At 41.8% G+C, this 24,294-nt stretch overlaps 1 protein-coding gene across 1 annotated transcript in view; it reads right to left on the reverse strand.

Annotated features, from left to right (window-relative positions):
* The window catches only part of PCYT1B (phosphate cytidylyltransferase 1, choline, beta), a 115,476-nt gene extending 97,629 nt beyond the window's left edge, over nucleotides 1-17,847 (reverse strand). The window contains exon 1 of the mRNA XM_003261163.3: nucleotides 17,530-17,847. Within this exon, the coding sequence (XP_003261211.1) occupies nucleotides 17,530-17,592 (63 nt within the window). The 5' untranslated portion in view covers nucleotides 17,593-17,847. The remainder of the gene's footprint in view (nucleotides 1-17,529) is intronic.
* Nucleotides 17,848-24,294: the final 6,447 nt, after the last annotated feature.

Raw genomic sequence — 24,294 nt, forward strand, 5'->3', positions numbered from 1 at the left:
TACACTGCCTCATTGTGTGATACACAGTAGTTAGATTTGCTTTATTAACAAGCCTGCTGAGCTAACTCATGCAGATCTCATCATCTAATATAACCCCTTAACCCCTTTTCTATTGAATTCATGTACATGAAGCACTCTTTACTTTTATTCATTCAGTTCATTTCATATTTGTGCAACCGTGAATTTGGACTCATTTTAGATGCTTGAATTTACTAATGACAAGAAAAATAAACACAGTTGCGGCCGAGTGCAGTGGCTCACGCCTGTAATCCCAACAATTTGGGAGGCCGAGGTGGGCGGATCACCTGAGGTCAGGAGTTCAAAACCAGCCTGGTCAACATGGTGAAATCCTGTCTCTACTAAAAATACAAAAATTAGCCAGGCGTGGTGGCGGACATCTGTAATCCCAGCTACTCAGGAGGCTGGAGCAGGAGAATCGCTTGAACCTGGGAGGCAGAGGGTTGCAGCGAGCCAAGATTGTGCTATTGCATTCCAGCCTGGGTGACAGAGTGAGACCCTGTGTCAAAAACAAAACAAAACACAGCTGCATTTCCAGGCTCACCAGTGTGTCAAGAGCACGGCTGATACAGGTCTATGACCTATAAAGGCCACTGGGGGAGGCCAAGGCAGGTGGATCACCTGAGGCCAGGAGTTCCAGACAAGGCTGGGCAACATGGCAAAACCCTGTCTCTACTAAAAATACAAAAAAAAAATTAGCCAGACATGGTGGCAGGCGCCTGTAATCCCAGCTACTAGGGACACTGAGGCAGGAGATTTGCTTGAACCCAGGAGGCGGAGGCTGCAGTGAGCTAAGATTGCGTCATTGCACTCCAGCCTGGGCAATAAGAGTGAAACTCCATCTCAAAAAAAAAAAAAAAAAAAAAAAAAGGCCTATTAGGCGAAAAAAAATAATGGTGAGACATGAAAATAGGGCTTCAAAATCTATTTTTGCAGGGGGTCGGGGTGGGAGCAGTAATCAAGAAGATAGAATGAAAGTGCTTTGTTTTAGGCCGGGCGCGGTGGCTCACGCCTGTAATCCCAGCACTTTGGGAGGCCGAGGCGGGTGAATCACGAGGTCAGGAGATTGAGACCATCCTGGCTAACACGGTGAAACCCCGTTTCTACTAAAAAATACAAAAAATTAGCCGGGCATGGTGGCGGGCGCCTGTAGTCCCAGCTACTCGGGAGGCTGAGGCAGGAGAATGGCGTGAACCCGGGAGGCGGAGCTTGCAGTGAGCCGAGATCGCACCACTGCACTCCAGCCTGGGCAACAGAGCAAGACTCCATCTCAAAAAAAAAAAAAAAAAGTGCTTTGTTTTATTATTAAAATTGATTTTCTTCTTTTTCTAACTTCTATAATAACCAAAAAAGAATTGACCTTCACTCATCAATGTGACCAAAATTTGAATGTAAGTGCAGTTTTGAGGAGCTAGGGAGAAACTGCACAGACCCAACATGACAAACCTATTGCATACATGAAAATACAGCTAACAAAATGTCATTTTACCTCTTACATTTAAAAGAAATATATATTTGCAATTTGTTGGGGAGATGAACAGTAAGGAGCTCGAATATTCTTTTTTTTCTTTTTCTTTTTCCTTTTTTTTTTTTTTTTTTTTTTTTGAGACAGAGTCTTGCTCTGTCTCCCAGGCTGGAGTGCAGTGGCACAATCTCGGCTCACTGCAACCTCTGCCTTCCGGTTCAAGCAGTTCTTCTGCCTCAGCCTCCCGAGTAGCTGGGATTACAGGCATGCGCCACCACACCCGGCTAATTTTTGCATTTTTAGTAGAGATGGGTCTCAAACTCCTGACCTCAAGTGATCCCCCAACCTCGGCCTCCCAAAACGCTGGGATTACAGGCGTGAGCCACTGCGCCAGGCCCAGCTCCAATATTCTTAGCACTCAAGGACGCCAGTCATTGCACCTGTGTTTAAGAAGGTCTTAAAAGAGATATTTTTAAAATCAAAACAAGATGTGTTATTTAAATGCTGATAAAATCAGTTGTATATATGTTATATTTTGTTTTGCTCTAGCAAAACAAATATGATGGCAGGGTTTTCTGCACAAATTAAAGTTGCCCTTAGCTGGAATAAATCATTCTTATTGACATTAGCAGCTGTGTAGTCAGTAAAGAAGGATTGTTGCTATTACTTGGTGGTATTTATAAACACTTTTATTTTCTAAGTGCTTTACAATCACTTATTGTCTAATTAATATCTAATCATCTGTTTACAAGTAATAATCACACATGTAGTGCAGTTTAATCAAAACTCCAAATACAGCCGCCATCATACTCAAGAGTGCCGTGTAAATTTTGGTCCCTTCTTTATGGGGTTTGAGTCCAGACATGCAACTGAAACATATAATACATCAGAAAAAATGGATATATATTCCTCACTTATATTTGAGCATAATTTGGATTCACAACTTTTGCATGCCAAATATATTATCTGAACGTCAGTGGATGAGTAAGACTATAGGTAATTTTCAACACTTAAGGGCTCAATTGCACACATATATAAAATTGTAATTTATTTAACCCACAAAATTGGATGATAGTTTATGATAAATGTCCAAGGCCAGGCACTGACTTAACATTGAAACTCTTAGTCACAATCACTGTTTCAGTCATTTTAATGAAAAAGAGCAAATGTAGCAAAGGTGGCTCAGAGACCTTCAAGGTTAATAATCTAACCAGGTTCAAGTCTACACCAAGCTACGCCCCGTATGAACACCTGCCAGTCTTAATTAGCTAACATAAGTGGATGTACTGCTGTCTCCCTTCAGTCTCCCCAAGTGTTATTCTATAAGCAATTATAGGAACCAGGAAAGGATTTTTTTAAGCAGGTGAATGATGTGCATATTAATCCAGTTTTTTTCCTTCTAGGATGAATTTTCTTAAAGTAGAATTGCTGAGTCAGAGTATTTATGTTTTTAAAACTTTTGATACATGTTTTTTTGACACTGTTATCAAATTATCCTCCAGCATGGGTGACCATATGTACATTTCTTTGTATACTCCTAAAGAGTGGTCTTTCTTGATTATTGGTGTACCATAACCAGATTTCCTCCTTGCTGTCCTACCAGGCAGTTTCCCAGCACTACAGCGAGTACTGCAGGGTCCTGAGGATTGTGCCGGGGGGCCTTCTGCATATGATACAAATGAGCTTGATTGACAAGTGAGTCATCAGGACTGTCTGACGCCAGGAGGGATACATTCATTCTCAAGTAAACTATTATTACAATCATCAGACTTTATACTAATAGATTTTGAATGACATGGTCTCCAAAGTGATTCTTTGTCTTGCAAAATCTGCACTCAGAGTCTTTGAATGCTCAAAGAGAGACTCGGTTTAATCTTCTGTGCGTCTGTGTGTTTTCTACGGCTGCTGTAACAACGTACCAGAAATGTGGTGACTTAAAACAACACAAAGATATTATCTTAAAGTTCTGGACCAGGGTCAGAAGTCTGAAATGGGTCTCAGTGGGCTAAAATCAATGTACCTGCAGGACTGCATTTCTTCTGGAGGCTCTAGGGGAAATTGTTTCATTGCCTTTTTTTTTTTTTTTTTAGCTTCTAGAAGCTGCATGCATTCCTTGACTCCTGGCCTGCTTTCTTCTATCTTCAAAGACAGCAATTGCATCACTCCAGCCTCTACTTCACTGGTCACGTATTCTCTAAGTCTCCTGCCTTCCTCTTTCACTTCAAAAGACTCTTGTAATTACATTGAGTTCCTTTGGATAATCCAGGATAATCTGTCCCATCTCAAGACCTTTAACTTAATCACATCTATAAAGTCTCTTTTGCCATATAAGATAACATATTCACAGGTTCTGGAAATTACAATGTAGACATCTTTGGGAGGCCCTTATTTTTCCTATCACATCTTCCTTAGCATGAGCTGGGCCTCGTATCTCATCTCCAGATATTCTGGAAATATGGCTAACAGTCATTCAATTGCAGACAATTGCTAACATTGTCTACAATTTTAGTACTTAGTAATTTATGACATCCTTCTCTGTATCAGAAACAGGCATTATGTCTAGTTTGCAGATAAGAATTGGGGCTTAGAGACATTAAATAATTTGCTCAAGGTCACAGAGCTGGTCAGTGGCAGAACTGAGTTTCACATTTAGGACTGCGGGACCTCAAAGCCCCCACTCAATGCATGATGCCTTGGTATCTCAACATTTTTTATGCTCTGCTCATTCTGCTCTCTTTGGATAGCCTTCATGTTGAAAGCTTTTCATTTAGTTTGTTTGACATTTAATAATACAACCTAGCTAGATAAAAGCTTTTATTAAGTCCCTATAAATATCATATTTGACTCATTCAGTAAGTGCCAGTGCAGGATGTCATCACAAAACACACATTGAAGATAATGTCTCCACATCCTCTAATAAATCTTCCTAAAAGTGGCATCAGATGGGTTCTTCCTCTGCAATACAAACAGAAGTGGCCTCACCAGGTTTTCTTCTCTGTGGGCAATGTGTAAATCTGTGAATAACAGGTGGTGATGGTGAGAAATGATCTTTCCAAAAGCCCACGAGTATACAAATACCCTATTCTTGACGAAAGAGTGTCTAACACTTTAGGGTTGTCTTAGTCTGTTTTATGCTGCTATAACAGACTACCACAGAGTGGGTAATTTATAATGAACAGAAATGTATTTGTTTCATAGTTCTGGAAGCCGGCAAGTCCAAGAGCATGGTGCCAGCATCTGGTGAGGGCCTTTGTGCTCCATCATCCCATGGCAGAAAGCAGAAGGGCAAGAGAAGGCAAGAGCAAGAAAGCAAGAGGGAGTTGAACTTGCTTTTATAACAAATCCACCCTTGTGGTAACTAAGCCTCTCCTGTGTTAATGACTTTAATCCACTCATGAGGTCAGAGCCCTCATGACCTAATCACCTATTATTAGACACTGTTGCATTGGGGATTAAGTTTCTAACACATAAACTTTGGGGGACACATTCAAACCATAGCAGGAAGTCTAAGTTAATCTCTTAATAAAGACGCTTATCCTCTTTGCTTTACTCTGGAAGGTTCTCAACCTTGGTTGTGCATTAGAATCACCTTAGGAGCTTTCAAAAACACTGAGGGCTGATTCCTCCTCCCTAAAGATTCTGATCTAATTGTCCTGGGGTTTAGCATCAGGGCTTTTAAAAGTTTAGAACAAAAGAAAGTTCAGAACCACTGTGATGAAGGAGAGTTGATGAGACACTTTATTCGTACATGGATTTTGACCCCAAAACTATTTGACTCTCAAATAGAAAAAAAGGATCTCTATTTTGTTTGTATCAAGAGTAAGAAACCCTATTTGTGTATGTGTCCCAGGAAGCTGGCTATGTAAAAACTTTCAATTATCTCCAAAAGCAATCATTTTAAACACCTAGTCTACTAAAATGCCAGATGAGAGGCCATGTCAAATGACACTAAGGAGGCCGGGTACGGTGGCTCACGCCTGTAATCCCAGCACTTTGAGAGGCCAAGGCAGGCAGATCACCTGAGGTCAGGAGTTCGAAACCAGCCTGGCCAACATGGTGAAACCTTGTCTCTACTAAAAATACAAAAATTACCTGGATGTGGTGGCATGCGCCTGTAATCCAAGCTACTTGGGAGGCTGAGGCAGGAGAATTGCTTGAACCCAGGAGGCGGAGGTTGCGGTGAGCCAAGATCTCACCATTGCACTCCAGCCTGGGCAACAGGAGCAAAACTCCATCTCAAAAAAAAAAAAAAAAAAGGAAAAAAAAACACTAAGGGTGCCTGAGAGTAGCTATATGCGGTCAATGGTCTTTCACAGAAGCCCACCCTTGCTTTGAGAAGATATTCTCTTGAGTAAGCAAGTATGATATAAGCACATCTTCAAAGAAAAATAATCCTTTATTTCTACAAAATGGTCTGGATAACCTCACTCCACCATTCAATTGCAGGAACTCAACAGGAGCAAAACCATTAGCAGTGAATCATGGCACTCTCTAGCACATATGGTACTACCATTGCTCAAAACATTTTTGGAATAAGTCTTTGGTCATCATTTGAAAATGTGAAGATAACAGTACTCATATGAATATATAAGTTATATTATCCTTTTTTAAAAAAGATAGAAATCATCAAAAAGACTTAGGAGACTCCTGACAGCCAAAGATGAAAAGTTTAAGCATCAATAAGGATAAGAACTGCAATTGATGGAAACCTATCTAATGTTTTTCAATGCATGAGTTCATAACACTATCAAAAGAAACCCCTAAGCCTCATTTGTCTGCATTGAAGGATGCTAGAGAAAAACACATTATTTTGAAAACTGGGAAATAAGCCTTTATTTAACCTTTCCTATACAAACTGTCCCTCTAGGTCACCCAACAAGAGAAGTATCTTGTCTTAGAATGAGTAATGAAGAAGGTAAGATGGTAATGAATTATCTCCACTTTATAACCCCTAAGGAAAGATTGGGTTTAGGCACTTAGCATCAACTACTGCTAACATGACAGAGAGACAGGCAATACCAAACATTATGTACTCCTAATAGAAGTACATGTACTACCTATGAAATAGTCTGCCAAGTAAATAGAACCTGGCTTTGATCACACCTCTTGATCTGAGGCCAATTTACAGGAAATACAGAAGGGATAAAGGAGTATGTTAACACCACGGGGATGCAATCAGCAAAATCTAGATTGTGGAAAACTCTATAGAACAAACCTTGTTTCTTCAACCAAAAAATTGCAAGAAGCCTATGGATTAAATGAGATCTAAAAGACATATCAATCAATTGCAATATGTACACTGTATTATTTGAATCCTAATTCAAAATACTGTAAAAATGACAATATTTATAAAACAATTAGAAATTTGAACAATTTCTAGATGCTATGAAGGAATTATTGTTAATTTATTTAGGTATAATAATGATACTGTAGCTGCTTGAGGTCGCTCACACCTGTAATATCAGCACTTAAGGAGGCCAGGACCAGAGAATCTCTTGAGCCCAAGAGTTTGAGAACAGCCTGGGCAACATGGTGAGACTTCATCTCCACTAAAAATAAAAAAGCAAAACTAGCTGGGTGTGGTGGTGCGCGCCTGTGGTCCCAGCTACTTGGTAGGCTGAAATGGGAGGATTGTTTGAGCCCAAGAGGTTGAGACGGCAGTAAGCTGTGATTGCGCCAGCGTACTTCAGCCTGGGCAACAGAATGAGACTGTCTCAAAAACAAACAAGCAAACAAACAAACAGGTATTGTGTTTATGTTTTCAAAACTATTTTAGAAATATATACTGAAATATTTACAGATGAAATATGTTGTTTGGATGTGGGGAGTGGATAGAGCTCTAGATCAGTGGTTCTCAACTGGATACAATTTTGCCGCAAGGTACATTTAGCAATGTCTGGAGACAGTTTTTGTTGTCACGTCTTGGGGCTGAGGGTGCCGTAGACATCCAGTAGGTGAAGGCCATAAATGCTGCTAAACATCCTACAATGCACAGGACAGTCGTCCACTGTAAGATAATGGCTCTGCCCCGGCACCCTGATGACCTTGAATGTGTCCATAGAGGCAAAGGCTTGACGTGCAGCCCATCTGAGTGTTGGAGAACACCTTGTGATCCTCCTGGAACAAGCTCTCCTGGAACAGGGAGGCCTGTGAGGAGTTGCTCCAGGGCTATTTGTCACTCACCTCCTTATCTCCCCTGAGCAACTGTCATGAAGCAGTTTCTAATAGTCTTTGGGTTGGGATATGGGGCTTCCTGCCCTGCCCTTCCCAGTACAAAGTTACAGAGCAGAAAAACACTTAGTTGCAATCTACAGTGGGCTCCTCAGCAATGGGAGTCGAGGTTATCTGGCCCCTTTTGTTGTAGTGTCCTTCTTTTTGGTGTGTGGGACAAGCACAGTATGAAGCTGGCACCATTGGCTACTGTTTCCTTTGCTATGTAAGTAATAAACTGTCTTAATCTAAAAGTGATTAGTTATACTTTTACCAGTCAAGTCATTCAGACCTTGCCTTGTCTTGTGTGTGCTTGACACCCACGACAAACAATTTTCTAGCCCAAAATGTCTATTATGCTGAGGTTGAGAAGCTGTAGATGAGGCAAGATTGGTCATGAGTTGATTACTGTTGAAGTAGGTGGCAAGTACATGAACAGTACAAATGGTAATGTACTATTAATGTCTTGTCTAATTTTGTGTATGCTTGAAGCTCTCCCTAATAAAAAAATTAAGAAAGATAAAAACTGGTCACCTTGCTTTTTTAGATGTATGACATTCTAAGTACATATACTGAGGCAGTATGCACAAATGCACAAACTTTGCTGTCAGATTTCTAGCTCCACCAGTAAGTTACAAACTATGTGTTCTTGAGCGAGTACTTGACCTCGTTAAGCCTCATTTTCTTCCACAATAAAATAAAACTACTAATGCCGCCTGGGGGTTTTGTGGGGATTAAATGTAAGTCAAGCGTTCAGCTGAATGCCTTAAATAAATACCTTTATTAGATCACCTTCCTTTGTTCTTTTTGCCTGCTACTTTTCAATACAGAAATGCAAAGAGCCCTTCTTGTTATCTGGACAAGTAATTTTGATATAGTCGATTTCTTTCCAAATAATTCCCTGGAAAATGTAGATAGATGGCCCTGATCTGAAGGGTTTTATTCTAAGTGTTTAAAACAGCAAACTGACCGGGCGCAGTGGCTCACGCCTGTAATCCCAGCACTTTGGGAGGCCGAGGCTGGGGGGATGACTTGAGGTCAGGAGTTTGAGACCAGCCTGGCCAACATGGTGACACCCCATCTGTACTAAAAATGCAAAAACTAGCCACCGCGTGGTGGCGGGCACTTGTGATCCCAGCTACTCAGGAGGCTGAGACAGGAGAATCACTTGAACCCAGGAGATGGAGGTTGTAATGAGGCAAGATCACTCCATTGCACTCCAGCCTGGGTGACTGAGCGAGATTCCGTCTCAAAAACAAAACAAAACAAAACAAAATAAACAAAACAAAACAAAACACACAGCAAACCCTGGAGGGCTCCAGGGGATGGGGAATGAGAAGGAATGTATATGGTGAATTCAGTAGTTCTCAGCTACTGAATGGGGGTGATTTTGTCCCACAGGAGACATTTAACAATGTCTGGAGACATTTTTGGTTGTCATGACTTGGGGAAGGGGAGAACTACTGGTATCTAGTGGTTAGAGACCAGGGATGCTATTAAACATCCTATGTCCTATGCACAGGACAGCCCCTACAACAAAGAATTATCTGGCCCAAAATATCAGTCATACCAAGGTTGAGAAACCCTGGGCTAATGTAAAGAATTATCTGGCCCAAAATATCAGTCATACCAAGGTTGAGAAACCCTGGGCTAATGTAACCAAAATTTCTTGATGAACCTTTCCTGGGTAATTAACTTTGCCTTTCTTTGTTCTTCTTACCTAACGCATACAGGTTATTAAAGACATGCTCAGGAGAAAATCAAAATGTGATTACTCTAGCTCTGTGGCCCTAATTTGTTATTCATTTCTTTATGAGAAAAAAAATCCAAGTAGTGTTCTGATTTTATTGCCTTCAAGTTTCACTTACCAAACTGAAAGCATGCACTGATTACCTTCTTAATTATTAGATTGTGAAAGCGGGGCATCACTTTATTAACTCGTGGAAAGGATGTACCATCTCCTGACAGCTCTGTAGTCTTTGTTTCCAACTATTGTGCCAATGGGGGAGGATTGAGATGAAGGGGATTCAGACACTGCTCCACAAACAGATTATGTTTCTCTTGTTAAAATAGCCCATCTTTGGCCAGGTGCAGTGGCTCACGCCTGTAATCCCAGCACTTTGGGAGGTCGAGGCAGACAGATCACTTGAGGTCAGGAGTTTGAGACCAGCCTGGCCAACATGGTGAAACCCCATCTCTGCTAAACATACAAAAATTACCTGGGTATGGTGGCGCACGCCTGTGGTCCCAGCTACTCGGGAACCTGAGGCAGGACAATCGCTTGAACCTGGGAGGCAGAGGTTGCAGAGAGCCGAGATCGCACCACTGCACTCCAGCCTGGGCGACAGAGCAAGACTCTGTCTCAAAAAAAAAAATTAAAATTAAAAATTACTGTTGAATTAGGTGAGGGCAAGACAACTATAAAAGCTAGGGGACAACATTGCAAAACACCTAGGATTCCATTTTCAAAGTGTTTTGAAGATATCTTAAGTTTTCACTCAATTTAGAATAAACTAAAAATGGAAATAATAGGCAATGCATATGTGTCTGCCTAATGAAAAAATACAACATAGAGCTCTAATCAGTGGCCCAATCAAAGGTTTGGCAAATTAATAATATATGTATTTTAAATTTAAATAAAATGTTTAATGTATGCATTTATCATTTTTAAGTGAGTCCGCATTATACCCATTTTATTTTTCTTTTCTTTTCTTTTTTGAGACAGAGTCTCGCTCTGTCACTCAGGCTGGAGTGCAGTGGCATGATCTTGGCTCACTGCAACCTCTGCCTCCTGGGTTCAATTGATTCTCTTGCCTCAGCCTCCTGAGTAGCTGGGATTACAGGCGCATGCCACCATGCCCGGCTACTTTTTGTATTTTTAGTAGAGACAGGGTTTCGCCATGTTGGCCAGGCTGGTCTCGCACTCCTGACTGCAGGTGATCTGCCTGCCTCGGCCTCCCAAACTGCTGGGATTACAGTCGTGAGCCACTGCGCCTGGCCCCATTTTATTTTTCAATTAACTGACCAACTGGTCCCCACTGTAGAGGGTAAGAAGACTTCTACTGTACTTCCTGGCGACTATAAATCTCTCCTACCTTGTATAATGGAGAAAGCCCTACAAAGTTTTTTATTAATTCTCCATTTTTTTGTTTTGAATTCTTTGTGTGAGACTTAAGAAAGTCCTTCATTTGCCACCCTAAGGTAAGATGTAATAACCACATGGAAAAAAATTTATGAGGCAGGTAGGTGCACAAGTCTTACCTATCTCTCTTCGAGACTGCCCCAGCCCCTGCCCACCTCTGAGAAAGCTGAGGAGTTGTTGAAGGTTGAGTCTGCCATCTGTGGTATCTCTAGGTGGGTCTCGCCTGGCCTTCAGACATCAGAAACCTCTAACAACCCTGGGAGTCTGACAGGGTTGAGGTGGAGAGCCTTGTAAACAGTGATCACAACATCTGTGTTGCTAGTGTTAATGATAATGTCAATCAATTTAGAGGCTGGAGTCAAGTTGGAGTTGGTCCATCCAACATTGATCCATGTCTCACTCAAAATCTGGGTTGAAACCCACTCATTCTCCTGAACAGCCTAGAGATGACCTTAGATGGACAAACTCAGGAGTTTCTCTGGGCAAGGAGGATACAGAATAAACAGTGATTTAAATTCCTTTCACTCATTCAACAAACATTTACTAAGCATGTTGGAAGTCATGCATCCAAGATAAATGTGATCATCTCCACTCTCAAAGGTTATATAGAACAAGAAGATATATGTAAAGATATATGTAGGACGAACTCTTCAAGATTGATTTTTTGGTAAATATAATGGTACTATTAAAAATTATCATGTTAGTCTTTGCTTTCAAAAGAAATTATCATTAAGTTATTCTGTACTTTTATTTATGACTTACATCAATGGAGCTAAGAAAAACAGATTTGAAACAGGATTATTTTTCTCTTTCTCCTGGGCCATATTTACCAATTTTTAAATTTTCGTTTCTCTTTCCGTGTGTGTGTGTGTGGGTAGCGAGGGAGAGAGAGAGAGACAGAGAGAGACAAAGAGAGATAGAGAATTTGTAGTTCATGGAAAGACAAAGAAAACTTTAAAATGTTCTAATACCTGGGGCAGGACTGATATAAAAATATATTTCACTTCTTGAGGCCTCATTGTGAGAATGGGGCAAAATTAATTTTATGCCAGTTGCACCATTTTCTTTACCCCATAGTATTTGAGAGCTGGCTCCAAGTCCTTGAGAATAAAGGGCAAAAATAAGAGAAACTAATAAGACTTATTTTCTCTCACATTGTTCCCAGCACTGGGAAGACTGGGGAAACCCCAGATTTCACAAAAGACCCGAGTCTAGCCTCTCACTCCACATCTGCTTGCATGGTAATTGGGCCATTTCAGGGAGCCAAAGAGGAGTTAGGGAAGGCATGGTCACCAAGACTTGCCTTAGAGGACCACAGTGGGTAGGGATCTAGGGTCTGCCAGGGAGAGGTTAGTGCACTCTAGAGAGCCAGATTCACGTCGCTTCTCGGCCTTTTGGCTAAGATCAAGTGGAGAGCCAGATTCAGAATTAGCCTCTGCTCCACCTGTCAATGTTCAGAGTGAGAACTATCAGCAGAGCAGCCTACGGCAGTGATTATACATCCACTAAGTGAGTTAAGAGGACTCTTGAATCAGCCTACCCCATAGTTTCTGAAGGAGACAAAACTGTGTTGGGTTAGCTTGAAGGCTGTGCACATACGTACCTGTAATATTAGGGCTCAGGTAGAGGAATTACAGGGAGATAGATAAGAGGACAGAAGGCCTATTGATGTTTGGAACAAAAGGTAAAAATAAGGCTGGATGCAGTGGCTTACGCCTGTAATCCCAACACTTTGGGAGGCCGAGGCGGGCAGATTACTTGAGGTCAGGAGTTCGAGACCAGCCTTGCCAACATGGTGAAACCCCGTCTCTACTAAAAGTACAAAAATTAGCTGGGCATGGTGGTGTGTGCCTGTAATCCCAGCTACTCAGGAGGCTGAGGCAGGAGAATCGCTTGAACCCAGGAGATGGAAGTTGCAGTGAGCTGAGATCGCACCACTGCACTCCAGCCTGAGCAACATAGTGAGACTCCATCTCAAAAAAAAAAGGTAAAAATATAGTATCATCTCCTTTCCCTTTAAATGGCTTTTAAAAAATGTTCGGATATCTAAGCTTCATAAATTTGGAGAGTTTTAAGTTGTTCAGTTCCTTCCAAATAAGGACTAAATATTTAAGGTACATTTACATTGTTTCTATTAATTTTTCTTTCCTCACTATGGCTAAAAATTTTCCTTAAAGAAGACAAGGAAGGGACAAACTATATCCTTTTATGCTCACTGGTAAATTGAGGAATTGGGTTTTATTTTTGCTAAAAAGACACGGCATTAATGTTTGCTATGACCAGTCCCAGCAAGCTGTAAGAAACCACCTCCGCTAAGGATATTATGGAAATGCAAGTGCCATTCGTCTCTAATAACTCAACATTCTCTCTTCTCTCCTATTTATTACCTAGAACCAGCATGGGACCTGGAACATGTGCCCCACAGATTTGAGGACTGATTGAGCTAACTGATGACTGGTGCCTGGGAAGGCAGCATGTTTGCCACCCCGTTCTCACTTCTGAAGGAGCTGAAAGATTTAGTTTCCAAAGCCTCTGGCCAGATCACACTCCCCCTCCCCCCAAGTGAATGCCTGGGAATCATCTCTTTCTCACAGATAGGAAGCCCTTATCTCACCGTGAAGACTTGGCAGCAAAGACTGGTAAAGAGGAAAGAACGAACTGGGAGTCAGTTTTCCATTTGATAAATGTATTCACTGTAGAAAATCGGAGTCCACTTCAATGAATGGTCTCTTGAAAGAACTGTCTCTGTCAGTCAATCAGCAGATATCTATTGAACCCTTACTTCATACCAGGCACTATGCAGGGCCCACAGGAGTACCTTTTCCAGGGAATCATAGAATATAGTGGAAGAAGTGAGGGCTTTGGAATTAGATCTTGAACCAGTCAAAATTTCAGTGTGAAAGTGTTTTATGCTAGCATTTTACTTTATGATCCAAAGGAAGGGAGGAAGGTAAACCGTCCTCCTTGCCTTTGGATATAAACCAAGTAGTATAAAATGATTTCACATAGAATTTCGAAATAGCAGAAGGGTTGCTAGAAATAACTAGGCTAACCACATTATTTCCTACAAGGGCACCTTCGGGGATCCCTGTTTTAATGAATAAATAAAAATGATGTGTAATTATCATATCAATTGCTTGCATCTAAGTGAGTGCTTCTGGAGTTATTTGATGGTGCTTAAAAATCTGTGGTCTCTGAAGTACATTTAACCATCTTCTTAACTCTTATCTATATTATTAATTTGCAGATCAAAGTTAACTTTGTGCTATGCAAATGAGGGGACTTCAAATGAATGAGATTTTACTGTAAAATTTAAAATCCATATTACTTGTAACAGAACTGCAACATATTTTGAAGACATGCCTCAACATATCTAAAAGAGATATTATGGTTTAAAGCAGAATTTTCTGCAATGATGGAATATTCTATATCTGCGTTGTCCAAACCAAATAGTCACGAGCCACATATAACTACTGAGCACTTAAAATGTGGCTAGTGTCAGTGGCTCATGCCTGTAATCCCAGCACTTTGGGAGGCCAAGGTGGGCAGATCATGTGAGGTCAGGAGTTCGAGACCAGGCTGGCCAACATGGTGAAACCCTGTCTCTGCTAAAAATACAAAAATTAGCTGGGTGTGGTGGCGGGCGCCTGTAATTCCCAGCTACTCGGGAGGCTGAGGCAGGAGAATCACTTGAACCCAGGAGCCGAGATCATGCCATTGCTCTCCAGCCTAGGTGACACAGTGAGACTCCGTCTCAGAAAAAAAAAAAAAAAAGTGGCTAGTGTGACTGAGGAACTGAATTTTAAATTTTAATTAATTAATTTTAAAGTAATTAAAATTCAAATTTAAACAGCTGTATGTGGTTAGCGGCTACCTTATTCAACAGTATAGATTTAAAGAAAAAGTGAAATTGGATGCTGGGAACCCAAATTCCAGCTCTATCCTTGCTATCTTGGACAATTAACCTCTGCGAGCTTCAATTTTCTCACTTGAAAATGGGAATATAGGCTAGGGCTCAGTGGCGCATACCTGTAATCCCAGTGCTTTGGGAGGTTTAGGTGGAAGGATCGCTTGAGGCCAGGAGTTCAAGACCAGCCGGAGAAACACAGCAAAACCCCCATCTCTACAAAATATTTAAAAATTAGCCAGGTGTGGTGGTGCATGCCTGCAGTCCTAGCTCCTTGGGGGGCTGAGGCAGGAGGATCACTTGAGCCCAGTAGTTTGAGGTTACAGTCAGCTATGATTCCACCACTGCACTCGAGCCTGGGCAACAGAGTAAGACCTTGTCTCAAAAAATATATATAAATAATATCTACAGCACAGTGTTTGGAGTAAGAGGAATTGAGGTGATGTTTGGGCATTCTCTTATTTCCAGATAAGTACCAACCAAGTACCAAAATTAAATATGTGGAAATAAACACTCAACTCTCTTATTTAAAGGTAGTTTCCATTCCCTGAGAGCTATAAAAGATTATTAAGTTCATGAGTATTTCCACCTTTCAGATTCAATATTTAGCAGCAATGCTTATAACTATTGGCTGTTAAGTAATACCACCAGCAGTAACTAGAAATGGTCGTGTGTCAGCTTGGGGGTATCAATCTATGGTACACAAAGGGCTGGTAGTCAGAAAGTTTAATTTACAGAAGTTGTGCCTGCCTGTGTGAGAAAAGTACACTGAGAATCAAAAAGCATGAGAAAAATGTTAATAAAATCACTTCTTTATTATTGTTACCATTAATAATGTAATCCATTTTAATTGCTCAAGGAGGTTAAATAAGCCTATTCAATTTAATAGAGAAATCAAGGCACAAATTACCAGCATAGGCAAATGGTCAGGAGCTTGAGTCCTTTTGTTGAATATAATTACATAAAATAAGCCATGGAAAGTACTTAGCCCAGGGCATGTCACCCTAAAATGTCAACTATTATAATAATGATAAGTGATACATTTGGAAGACCATGAAATTAGAGGCCTTTGTCTATTTTCAATTTGCAAAAGGTATTGGAATACAGAGTGATATTTGCACAGATTTAATTCTACATGACTGGAACATAGAAGAATTATCTCAACTTTCCATACCTGCACCAGTCCAGAACTGAATCTAGTTGTTTTTTTGCAACAGAGTCTCACTCTGTTACCCAGGCTGGAGTGCAGTGGCATGATCTTGGCTCACTGTAACCTCCACCTCCTGGGTTCAAGCAATTCTCCTGCCTCAGCCTCCCAAGTAGCTGGGATTACAGGTGCCCACCACCATGCCCGGCTAATTTTTTTGTATTTTTAGTCACGAGGGGGTTTCACCATGTTGGCCAGTCTGGTTTCGAACTCCTTACCTCAAGTGATTTGCCTGCCTCGGTCTCCCAAAGTGCTGAGATTACAGGTGTGAGCCACTGTGGCTGGCCCGAATCTAGTTATTTTGATACCACTTCAAATCTAATTTTGAAATGAGGCATGAATGAATGAATGAATGAATCAATCAATCAATCAATGCCTCCTGATTCCCCCATTAACTCAATACAATCGGCTAGTAAAACTCACGAGTCTTCAATATACAGTACAAATTTCTCCAAATTTAAGATAACATGGAGGCGACTGGGGAAGGGACCAACTGGGCGAAATGATCAATCAGTCATGTAGCTCAAGTGTCTGCTAGATATGAACCTAGACTACTTTCTGAGGAATATGGTGCTTAAACCAGCCACCCATATCCATTCCAAGGGGCATGAGAAGGTTTTGAAGGGATGCTGGTACAGGAGAGACCAGGGCCTGTGTCCATTCTCAGGGCAGTGGAGTGAAACCAGCTTCACCGTTAAGCAGAGAAATTCCCTCGGCCTCGTTGTTGGGAAGCTGCCTCTGGCCCTCAATCTCTTCTTCACATCATCTGGGGTCCTTCTTAACACTTTGTCCCACTGCCTAAACTTTCTCCATCTAGAACTCATTCAGTTTAACAAGGTTCCCCTTGAAATACGTTCTCCGGGCACCCTCTCCCCAAGAGAAAAGACCATATACAGTGGTCTCACTTATGTGACAGTTGCATAACATTGAATTCAGAAACGGATAGTCTTCACTTGAGGTCAGGAGTTCGAGATCAGCCTGGCCAACATGGTGAAACCTCGTCTCTACTAAAAGTACAAAAATTAGCTGGGCATGGTGGTGCGCGCCTGTAGTCCCAGCTACTCGGGAGGCTGATGCAGTAGAATCGCTTGAACCCGGGAGGCGGAGGTTGTAGTGAGCCGAGATCGTGCCATTGCACTCCAGCCTGGGCAGCAAGAGCGTAACTCCATCTCAGAATAAAAGGAATGGATATTCTAATCAGGATTTTGTGACGTTTCTACTAGGAGAATTTCTCATTTCAAACGATAAACAACATTCTGTTAAAACATTTCTGCAATACCCTCAGGTTCCCATAGCATATTGATCTGACCTTTTTTTTTAGTAAGAAAATTTGTTCTTGTCATCTAAGTCTATCCAGGGAGCTGACATACTCTGCAAAGGGATAAAGAAATATTAGTCACAATTTGTTTTTCTTTGTTTTTTTTTAAATCACCTTAAGATGGAGAAGATAATATTTCCATTTTTAGTGTGACTATTAATTAGCACAGATTCATTACACTCGCAGATACATAGGACTTTACTTTTTGAACTGACTTTGATATTCAATAAGGCAAAAATCAATAAGAAAGTATTCACATTACCTTGCGCCACGATTGCGGAGCGCGATTGTCCTCTTCCATGATGCACTCCTGATGGCCTACCATGCCTGCTCCTGATCTTTTTATCTTCTCTAGAGGCCTCCTCCCTTTGGAGTTCTTTTGAGTCACAGGATGAAATTTTTGTTGCTCACTTGACCAAAGGTCAAGCAGACTCTCTGTGCCCAGCGCTCAAAGATAAGCTGGGAGGAGCTCGAAATGTCCCAGTTATTGAATAAGAAGAGATTTGAGTTGCTGGACACTCTTGCTTTACTTACCACAAGCCTCCTCTTGTCCCCTCTGGGCTGTTGTTCATTGACAATTGCTGTGCTCTGAACTAGTGCTATGATGACCTGTTGTGCGGGGACAGGCAGGTTGTGGTGAAAGCTGCAGTCGTGAAAAAGGCTATTGTTTAATCTACCCCGTCCCTCGCTGAAGCTATGGCAACGAATTCCGTTGGTGAATTAACTATGTCATTGTGCACTGGCTCAACTGATTATGCTCCTGGAATGACAAACATTTTCTCTCTTTTTTTCAAGACAAACAGTGACCGAGACCTTGAAGTGTTAATATACAACTCAGCACTTTCTTTAAATAGGAGAATAAAGACGGAGAAAATAAATCTCTCAAACATACTTTAATTGATTCTAATAAACATTTTATCCCTTCCAAGGAGCTATTCTCAGCACCATTGATAATGAATTTGTGCATCTTAACTATGTGGAGTCTTCGGAATTTGTGTTAAGGTAATTTTCTCTCAGATAACTCTGTGTTAAAAGAACTCTTTAAATATGCATGTGCTTCAGCCTTTCTGAGAACAAGATTCTTTTTAAATCTGGCTGCACCAAAGGGCTATGGAAACTTTGGCTGCAGACTGTTACCTCAGTTTAGAGGGAAGGCAGCTGGTCCACCTAAACTCACCTTTGCCAAGTAAAGATATCCTTTGTCCCATCCTAGCAGGAAAACTCTTAGAATGCTTTCTCCTCTATTTCAAGCTCCAGGACAGTAAAACATGCTCTGATAGGTCGGAGGATGCTTTTCAGACTCCCTCACTCCCCCCCACCATTCATTCATCCTATACCTTCTCCATCTGGGTACCCTGACAATTGCTGGGGGAGCTCTGCCGGTGGCCACTCTGTTTCCTAGCGTGGTAGTGTATAGTGTTCTGACTTGCTAAGTTGGAATCACATTTCCCAGGATCCCCTTCCCTGAAGGCTTTGGGTTAGAGTTGACCAAAAGAAGAATTTGCATAAGATATGGGAGGTGGGAGTGAAGTAGGAGCGGTTACTTTCCAAAGGTTGTTGTGGTTAGGTATGGTAACAAACAGAGGTAGAGGTGAAAGCTAGATCCTGCTTGTCCTCACTCTCCCTCACTCTGTGTCCAGATCTTCTTTGTGAGCGCTGATCCTGTTGACCAACAGGAGCCCCAGGGCCACCACCAGACACTTGGCTGCAGGCTCATAGAGGTAGGAACAGCTTCAGCTTCCCATAGTTCTCCCCAACTGGCTTCCCCTTCCACTTGCACAGCTGGATGTGCTGGGCTTCTCAGACTGATGGTGGGTGGCTCCTCCTGGACCTTCAATCCCCCATCCCTCTCACAATGGGGCCAGGACTAAATCCTATGATAAATCACTTCCTCCACAGCTCATCGTGGTTCTGCTTCCCTGACTGAACTCAGATTAACAACACTTATTGTTTCCAAACAATACAAGCACTGTTAGGAGAGCATCCTCAGCATGGAGAGAGGTTAGAGGGCTGTAGGGAGAAAACTCCATGGAACTTGGGTCGAAAAGTATCTGAGGACCCCAAGGAAATAGATGTTATATTTGTATCAGATCTCTCCCTACAGTTGCCGATAGCCCTCACCCTGCAAAGCCTTTCTTCAGATCCAAACAGTTAGCTCTTCTTTCTTCTTCCCTCTTGTGGCTTCCCCTCATCCTCATTCTGTTTGTTTGTTTGGAGATGAAGTTTCACTCTGTCACCCAGGCTGGAGTGCAATGTCATGATCTGGCTCACTGCAACCTCCACCTCCCAAGTTCAAGTGATTTTCGTGCCTCAGCCTCCTGAATAGCTGGGATTACAGGCATGCACCACCATGCCCAGCTAATTTTTGTATTTTTAGTAGAGATAGAGTTTCACCATGTTGGCCAGGCTGGTCTAGAACTACTGACCTCAGGTGATCCACCTGCCTCAGCCTCCCAAAGTGCTGGGATTACAGGCATGAGCCACCGAGCCTGGCTGTCCTCATCCTCATTCTTTTTTTTTTTTTTTTTTTTCGAGGCAGAGTTTCACTCTTGTTGCTCAGGCTGGAATGGTGCGATCTCGGCTCACCACAACCTCTGCCTTCCAGGTTCAAGCGATTCTCCTGCCTCAGCCTCCTGAGTAGCTGAGATTACAGGCATGCGCCACCACGCCCGGCTAATTTTGTATTTTTAGTAGAGACAGGGTTTCACCATGTTGGTCAGGATGGTCTCAAACTCCCAACCTCAGATGATCCACCCTCCTTGGCCTCCCAAAGCGCTGGGATTACAGGCATGAGCCACTGCACCCGGCCCTCATCCTTATTCCTATCTTGCACAGATGATTCCCCAAAAGAGACCGGGATTGGCCATCAAAGGTAAGCCACACTGCAGAGGTAGGTTCCAGGTAGTGAACTAAAACAGAAAAAAAAAAAACTAAACAAAACCATACCCAAGTCCTGGGCACATTATTTCCTCCAGATTTATTCACTGGATCCATTAAAATGATGTCCCAACTTGATGGAGCACGGACAGGTCAACTCAAATAGAAAGTTTCTCCGAAACTAACTGAAGCCTGGTTCAGCTGTCAGGAAAAATCATCCACCTCTGTTTGCACTTGTTTGCTCTTGTCAGTAATGGAAAAATCGCTCTTGTGTCATTAAGACCCAATGGTTTACAAGAGAGGCATATTTTGAAATTGCTTCTTCCTGTCATATCTTAGAATAACAGTGCGTTTGATTATATTTCCAAGCTTCTTGTTTCATATCCCAAAGAAGAATTGCTACCAATCTACTCCCTCAGTTAATTCCTGCTTAGAGCAGGTAATTCTTTGTCATGAGCACAAGAAAGGTGAGAGGGTAGGTTTTGATTAATTATGACTGTAAAGCAAAGATAATGAGGACAGAGTCACCAATACCACCTCATAGGCTATTCTCATCATAGACCTAGTTGGGTCAGTAAATTAAGCCATTTACCCTCGGATTATGGAGGTGTCTGTTATCCAAACATTTATTGGTGGCTTTCTGGGGTCTTCTCTACTTTTGAGAATCTCATGAATTAAAATGGTATCAGGGATTCATATTGAAAGTTCTGTAGCACTGTGCAGTGACTATAGTTAAGAGAAGTTTACTGCATCTTTACAAATAGCTAGAAGAAAAACTTGCATGTTACCAACACAAAGAAATGACAAATGTTTAAGTGATGGATTTGCTAATTACCCGATTTAATTATTACACATTGCACACATGTATTAAAATATCCCACTGTACCACACAAATATGTACAATTATTATGTGTCAATTATAAATAATAATAATAAAAGATCATTTGCAGCAACATGGATGGAACTGGAGGTCATTATCTTAAGTGAAACAAGCCAGGCAAAAAAAGACAAATGTTGTACGTTCTCACCTATATGTGGGAGCTAAAAGGTCTGATCACATAGAGGTGGAGAGGGGAAAGACAGATAACGGAGATTGGAAAGGGTGAGTGGTGGGAGAGGGAGGATGAAGAGAAGTGGGTTAAAGGGCACAAACATTGGGTTAGATTGAAGGAGTAAATTCAATGTTTGATAACAGAGTGGGGTGACTATAGTTAACAAAAGTGTATTGTACTCAGGTAATGGGCACACTAAATACCTTGACTGGACCAATATGCATTATATACATGTAACAAAATTTCACATGTACCCCATAAATTTCTACAAATAAAAAAAATTAGTAATATTAAAAGGGAAAAAAGAAAAAAAATTGTGTTTTACTCTCTTCTACCACAAGGGGTGCTCCAGAGCTCTGAGAATCGCCCAGGTCCGTATAGTTGGAAATGGGTTGGCAGCAGCAGGTCTCAGCTACCTTGTATAGCACTTTGGGTGAATTAAAAAAAAAAAAAAAAAAAAAAAAGGGTACTCCTCTGTGCTGAAGCAGCCCTACGTGGTGAGCCCTATGTAATCTCTCAGTCTGCAGGGAGCCTTTGCAGCCACTGACCCTCAGAGAAAACAGAGTTGTTGAGGAAGCAAACTGTGTCAGCCCCATCACAGGAGATACACACCAGAATTTGGGGGACAAGTATCTTCTCTGGCCAGGGGGTATTCTATGCCAGGAGGGATGGTCAACTGGGCCTCAGCTCCAGAGCTGGTGAACCGTCCTCCTTTTCCACTAATTCCCCTGCAGCATTTTGTTTGCCTTTCTAGTACCTCATCTGTCGGTAGGGGGTGCCCTGAATCATGGACTTGGGCCCCATTTCAAGGGTCCTACTTTGGCTCTCCTCCTCTGAGGAGTCCATGGGCCAAGGAGACAGGGTGCACGTATGGAGACCCCCATCCTCCTTCTAGAACACTCTGGAGTTCTCTGCCCAAATTCCTGAGCCTGCTTCCAGGGCCTGTTTGGCCTCTTCCTCATGGCCACCTTCTCAGGAATAATCTCACTGCAGAGTTGCACATCTCTAGGCACAAGGGGTGGTCAAGCAAGGGATTGTAGCAGGAGGATGTGAGCAGAACCTGGATGTCTAGGCTGGTTCCACCCTGTGGTGGGGAACAGAGAAGGGGCTCTGCTCCCCACCACCTTTCCTGCAAAGAACTCCAAGCCACTTGACCTCCTAGGTCATTAACAAGATATGTTTGTCAAGTTAGGAAGATGGGATGTGTGTGTGTGTGTGTGTGTGTATATATATATACATATATATACACATATATATACACATATATACATATATACACATATATGTACAGTCTTTTAGCAAGATTTCAAACTTTTAAATATTTAGACCTATGATACATGGGCCTCCATTTATACTCTTGCTCTGACCCCACAAATGTTAGAGGCAAACCCAGCTAGGGGTATTTGAAGTCACTCTGGAAATGAATGACTTAGCATTTTTCTGGTGATTTTAATTATACAGTTAATTACAGGTAGATTGTCATTAAAAATCTGATGATCTCTGAATATATGAACAATGTGATTTTCTGCATCAAAGTAGCTGAGGGCTAGATTCTGGACTAAGGTGAAATAATCTGCTCTACCCCTAGAATACTTCTTGGTACAGAGTAGTTGCTTTAAAAATTATTGTCGGCCAGGCGTGGTGGCTCACACCTGTAATCCCAGCACTTTGGGAGGTCAAGGTGGGCAGATCACCTGAGCTCAGGAGTTCAAGACCAGCCTGGCCGACATGGTGAAACCCCGTCTCTACTAAAAATACAAAAATTAGCCAGGCGTGGTGGCGGGCGCCTGTAATCCCAGCTACTCAGGAGGCTGAGGCAGGAGAATCACTTGAACCCAGGAGCCGGAGATTGCAGTGAGCCGAGATCATGCCACTGTACTCCAGCCTGGACAACAGAGCAAGACTCTGTCTCAAAAAAAAGAATAAAATAAAAATAAAAATTATCATTAAGTGAATAAATGAATCCTGGAAGCATTTTGTAACTGTTTCTCATCATTTGCTGTGTGTTTGCTGATTAACTGGGCTGCAGAAACTCCTCTTTGACTGATGACGTTATCCAAGGCTGCTTTGGGGATATTAGCCCTGAGATGAAATAAAGGAACAGATGAGGAGATGGTAGGCTCCATGGCCCTGGAGGAAAGTGACTACCTATGACTCCCTACCTTTTTGCTTTTTTGGATTTCCTAAAATTAACTATCAACAGTTCTGAAGAAGGAATGCAAAGTACGGATTTTGCATTTCCAAAGTAGGGACTAGAATCATAGTCCATCCACATGATGCCAAGACATATACAAGTTCAAAAGCAGAATGTAGGTATTTTTGCATATTACTGTTTCTGTTGGATTTATCAAACATCTACTGTGTGTCAAGTCTGAAGCCATGTGAAAAATGAAGACAATTGCGACAGTATCCACCTTCATGGAATTATAAATCAGTATATGAGTTCTATATTAGTCTGTTCTCACACTGCTGATAAAAGCATACCCAAGACTGGGTAATTTATAAAGAAAAAGAGGTTTAATGGACTCAGTTCCACATGACTGGGAAGGCCTCACAATCATAGTGGAAGGAGAAAGGCACGTCTTACATGGCAGCAGACAAGAGAGTGAGAGCCAAGCAAAAAGGGAAACGCCTTATAAAACCATCAGATCCCATGAGACTTATTCGCTACCATGAGAACTGTATGGGGGAAACAGCCCCCATGATTCAATTACCTCCCACCAGGTCCCTCTCACAACACCTGGGAATTATAGGAGCTAAAATTCAAGATGAGATTTGAGTGGGAACACAGCCAAACCATATCAAGTTCTGTTAAATTGAATATCTCCCTGACTTAAATGATCAATTTTATGCCCCAACTCCAAAGCATCACTCTCTATTCCCCCTTACCCTGCTTTGCTTTGTTTTAGAATACCAATTACCAAGGAATATTAATATATTATGTTTATTGGTTTATTGTCTGTCTCTCCCAACAGAATGTAAGGGCAGGGACTTTGCCTCACTGCTGATATCCCCAGTGCCTAGAACAGTGCTTGGCACATATTAAGTGCTCAATAAACATTTTGTGAATGAACAAATGATTTTGGCATTGAAATTGC

This window comes from Nomascus leucogenys, chromosome X (genome assembly GCF_006542625.1).
Source record: "Nomascus leucogenys isolate Asia chromosome X, Asia_NLE_v1, whole genome shotgun sequence".
Lineage (NCBI taxonomy): Eukaryota > Metazoa > Chordata > Mammalia > Primates > Hylobatidae > Nomascus > Nomascus leucogenys.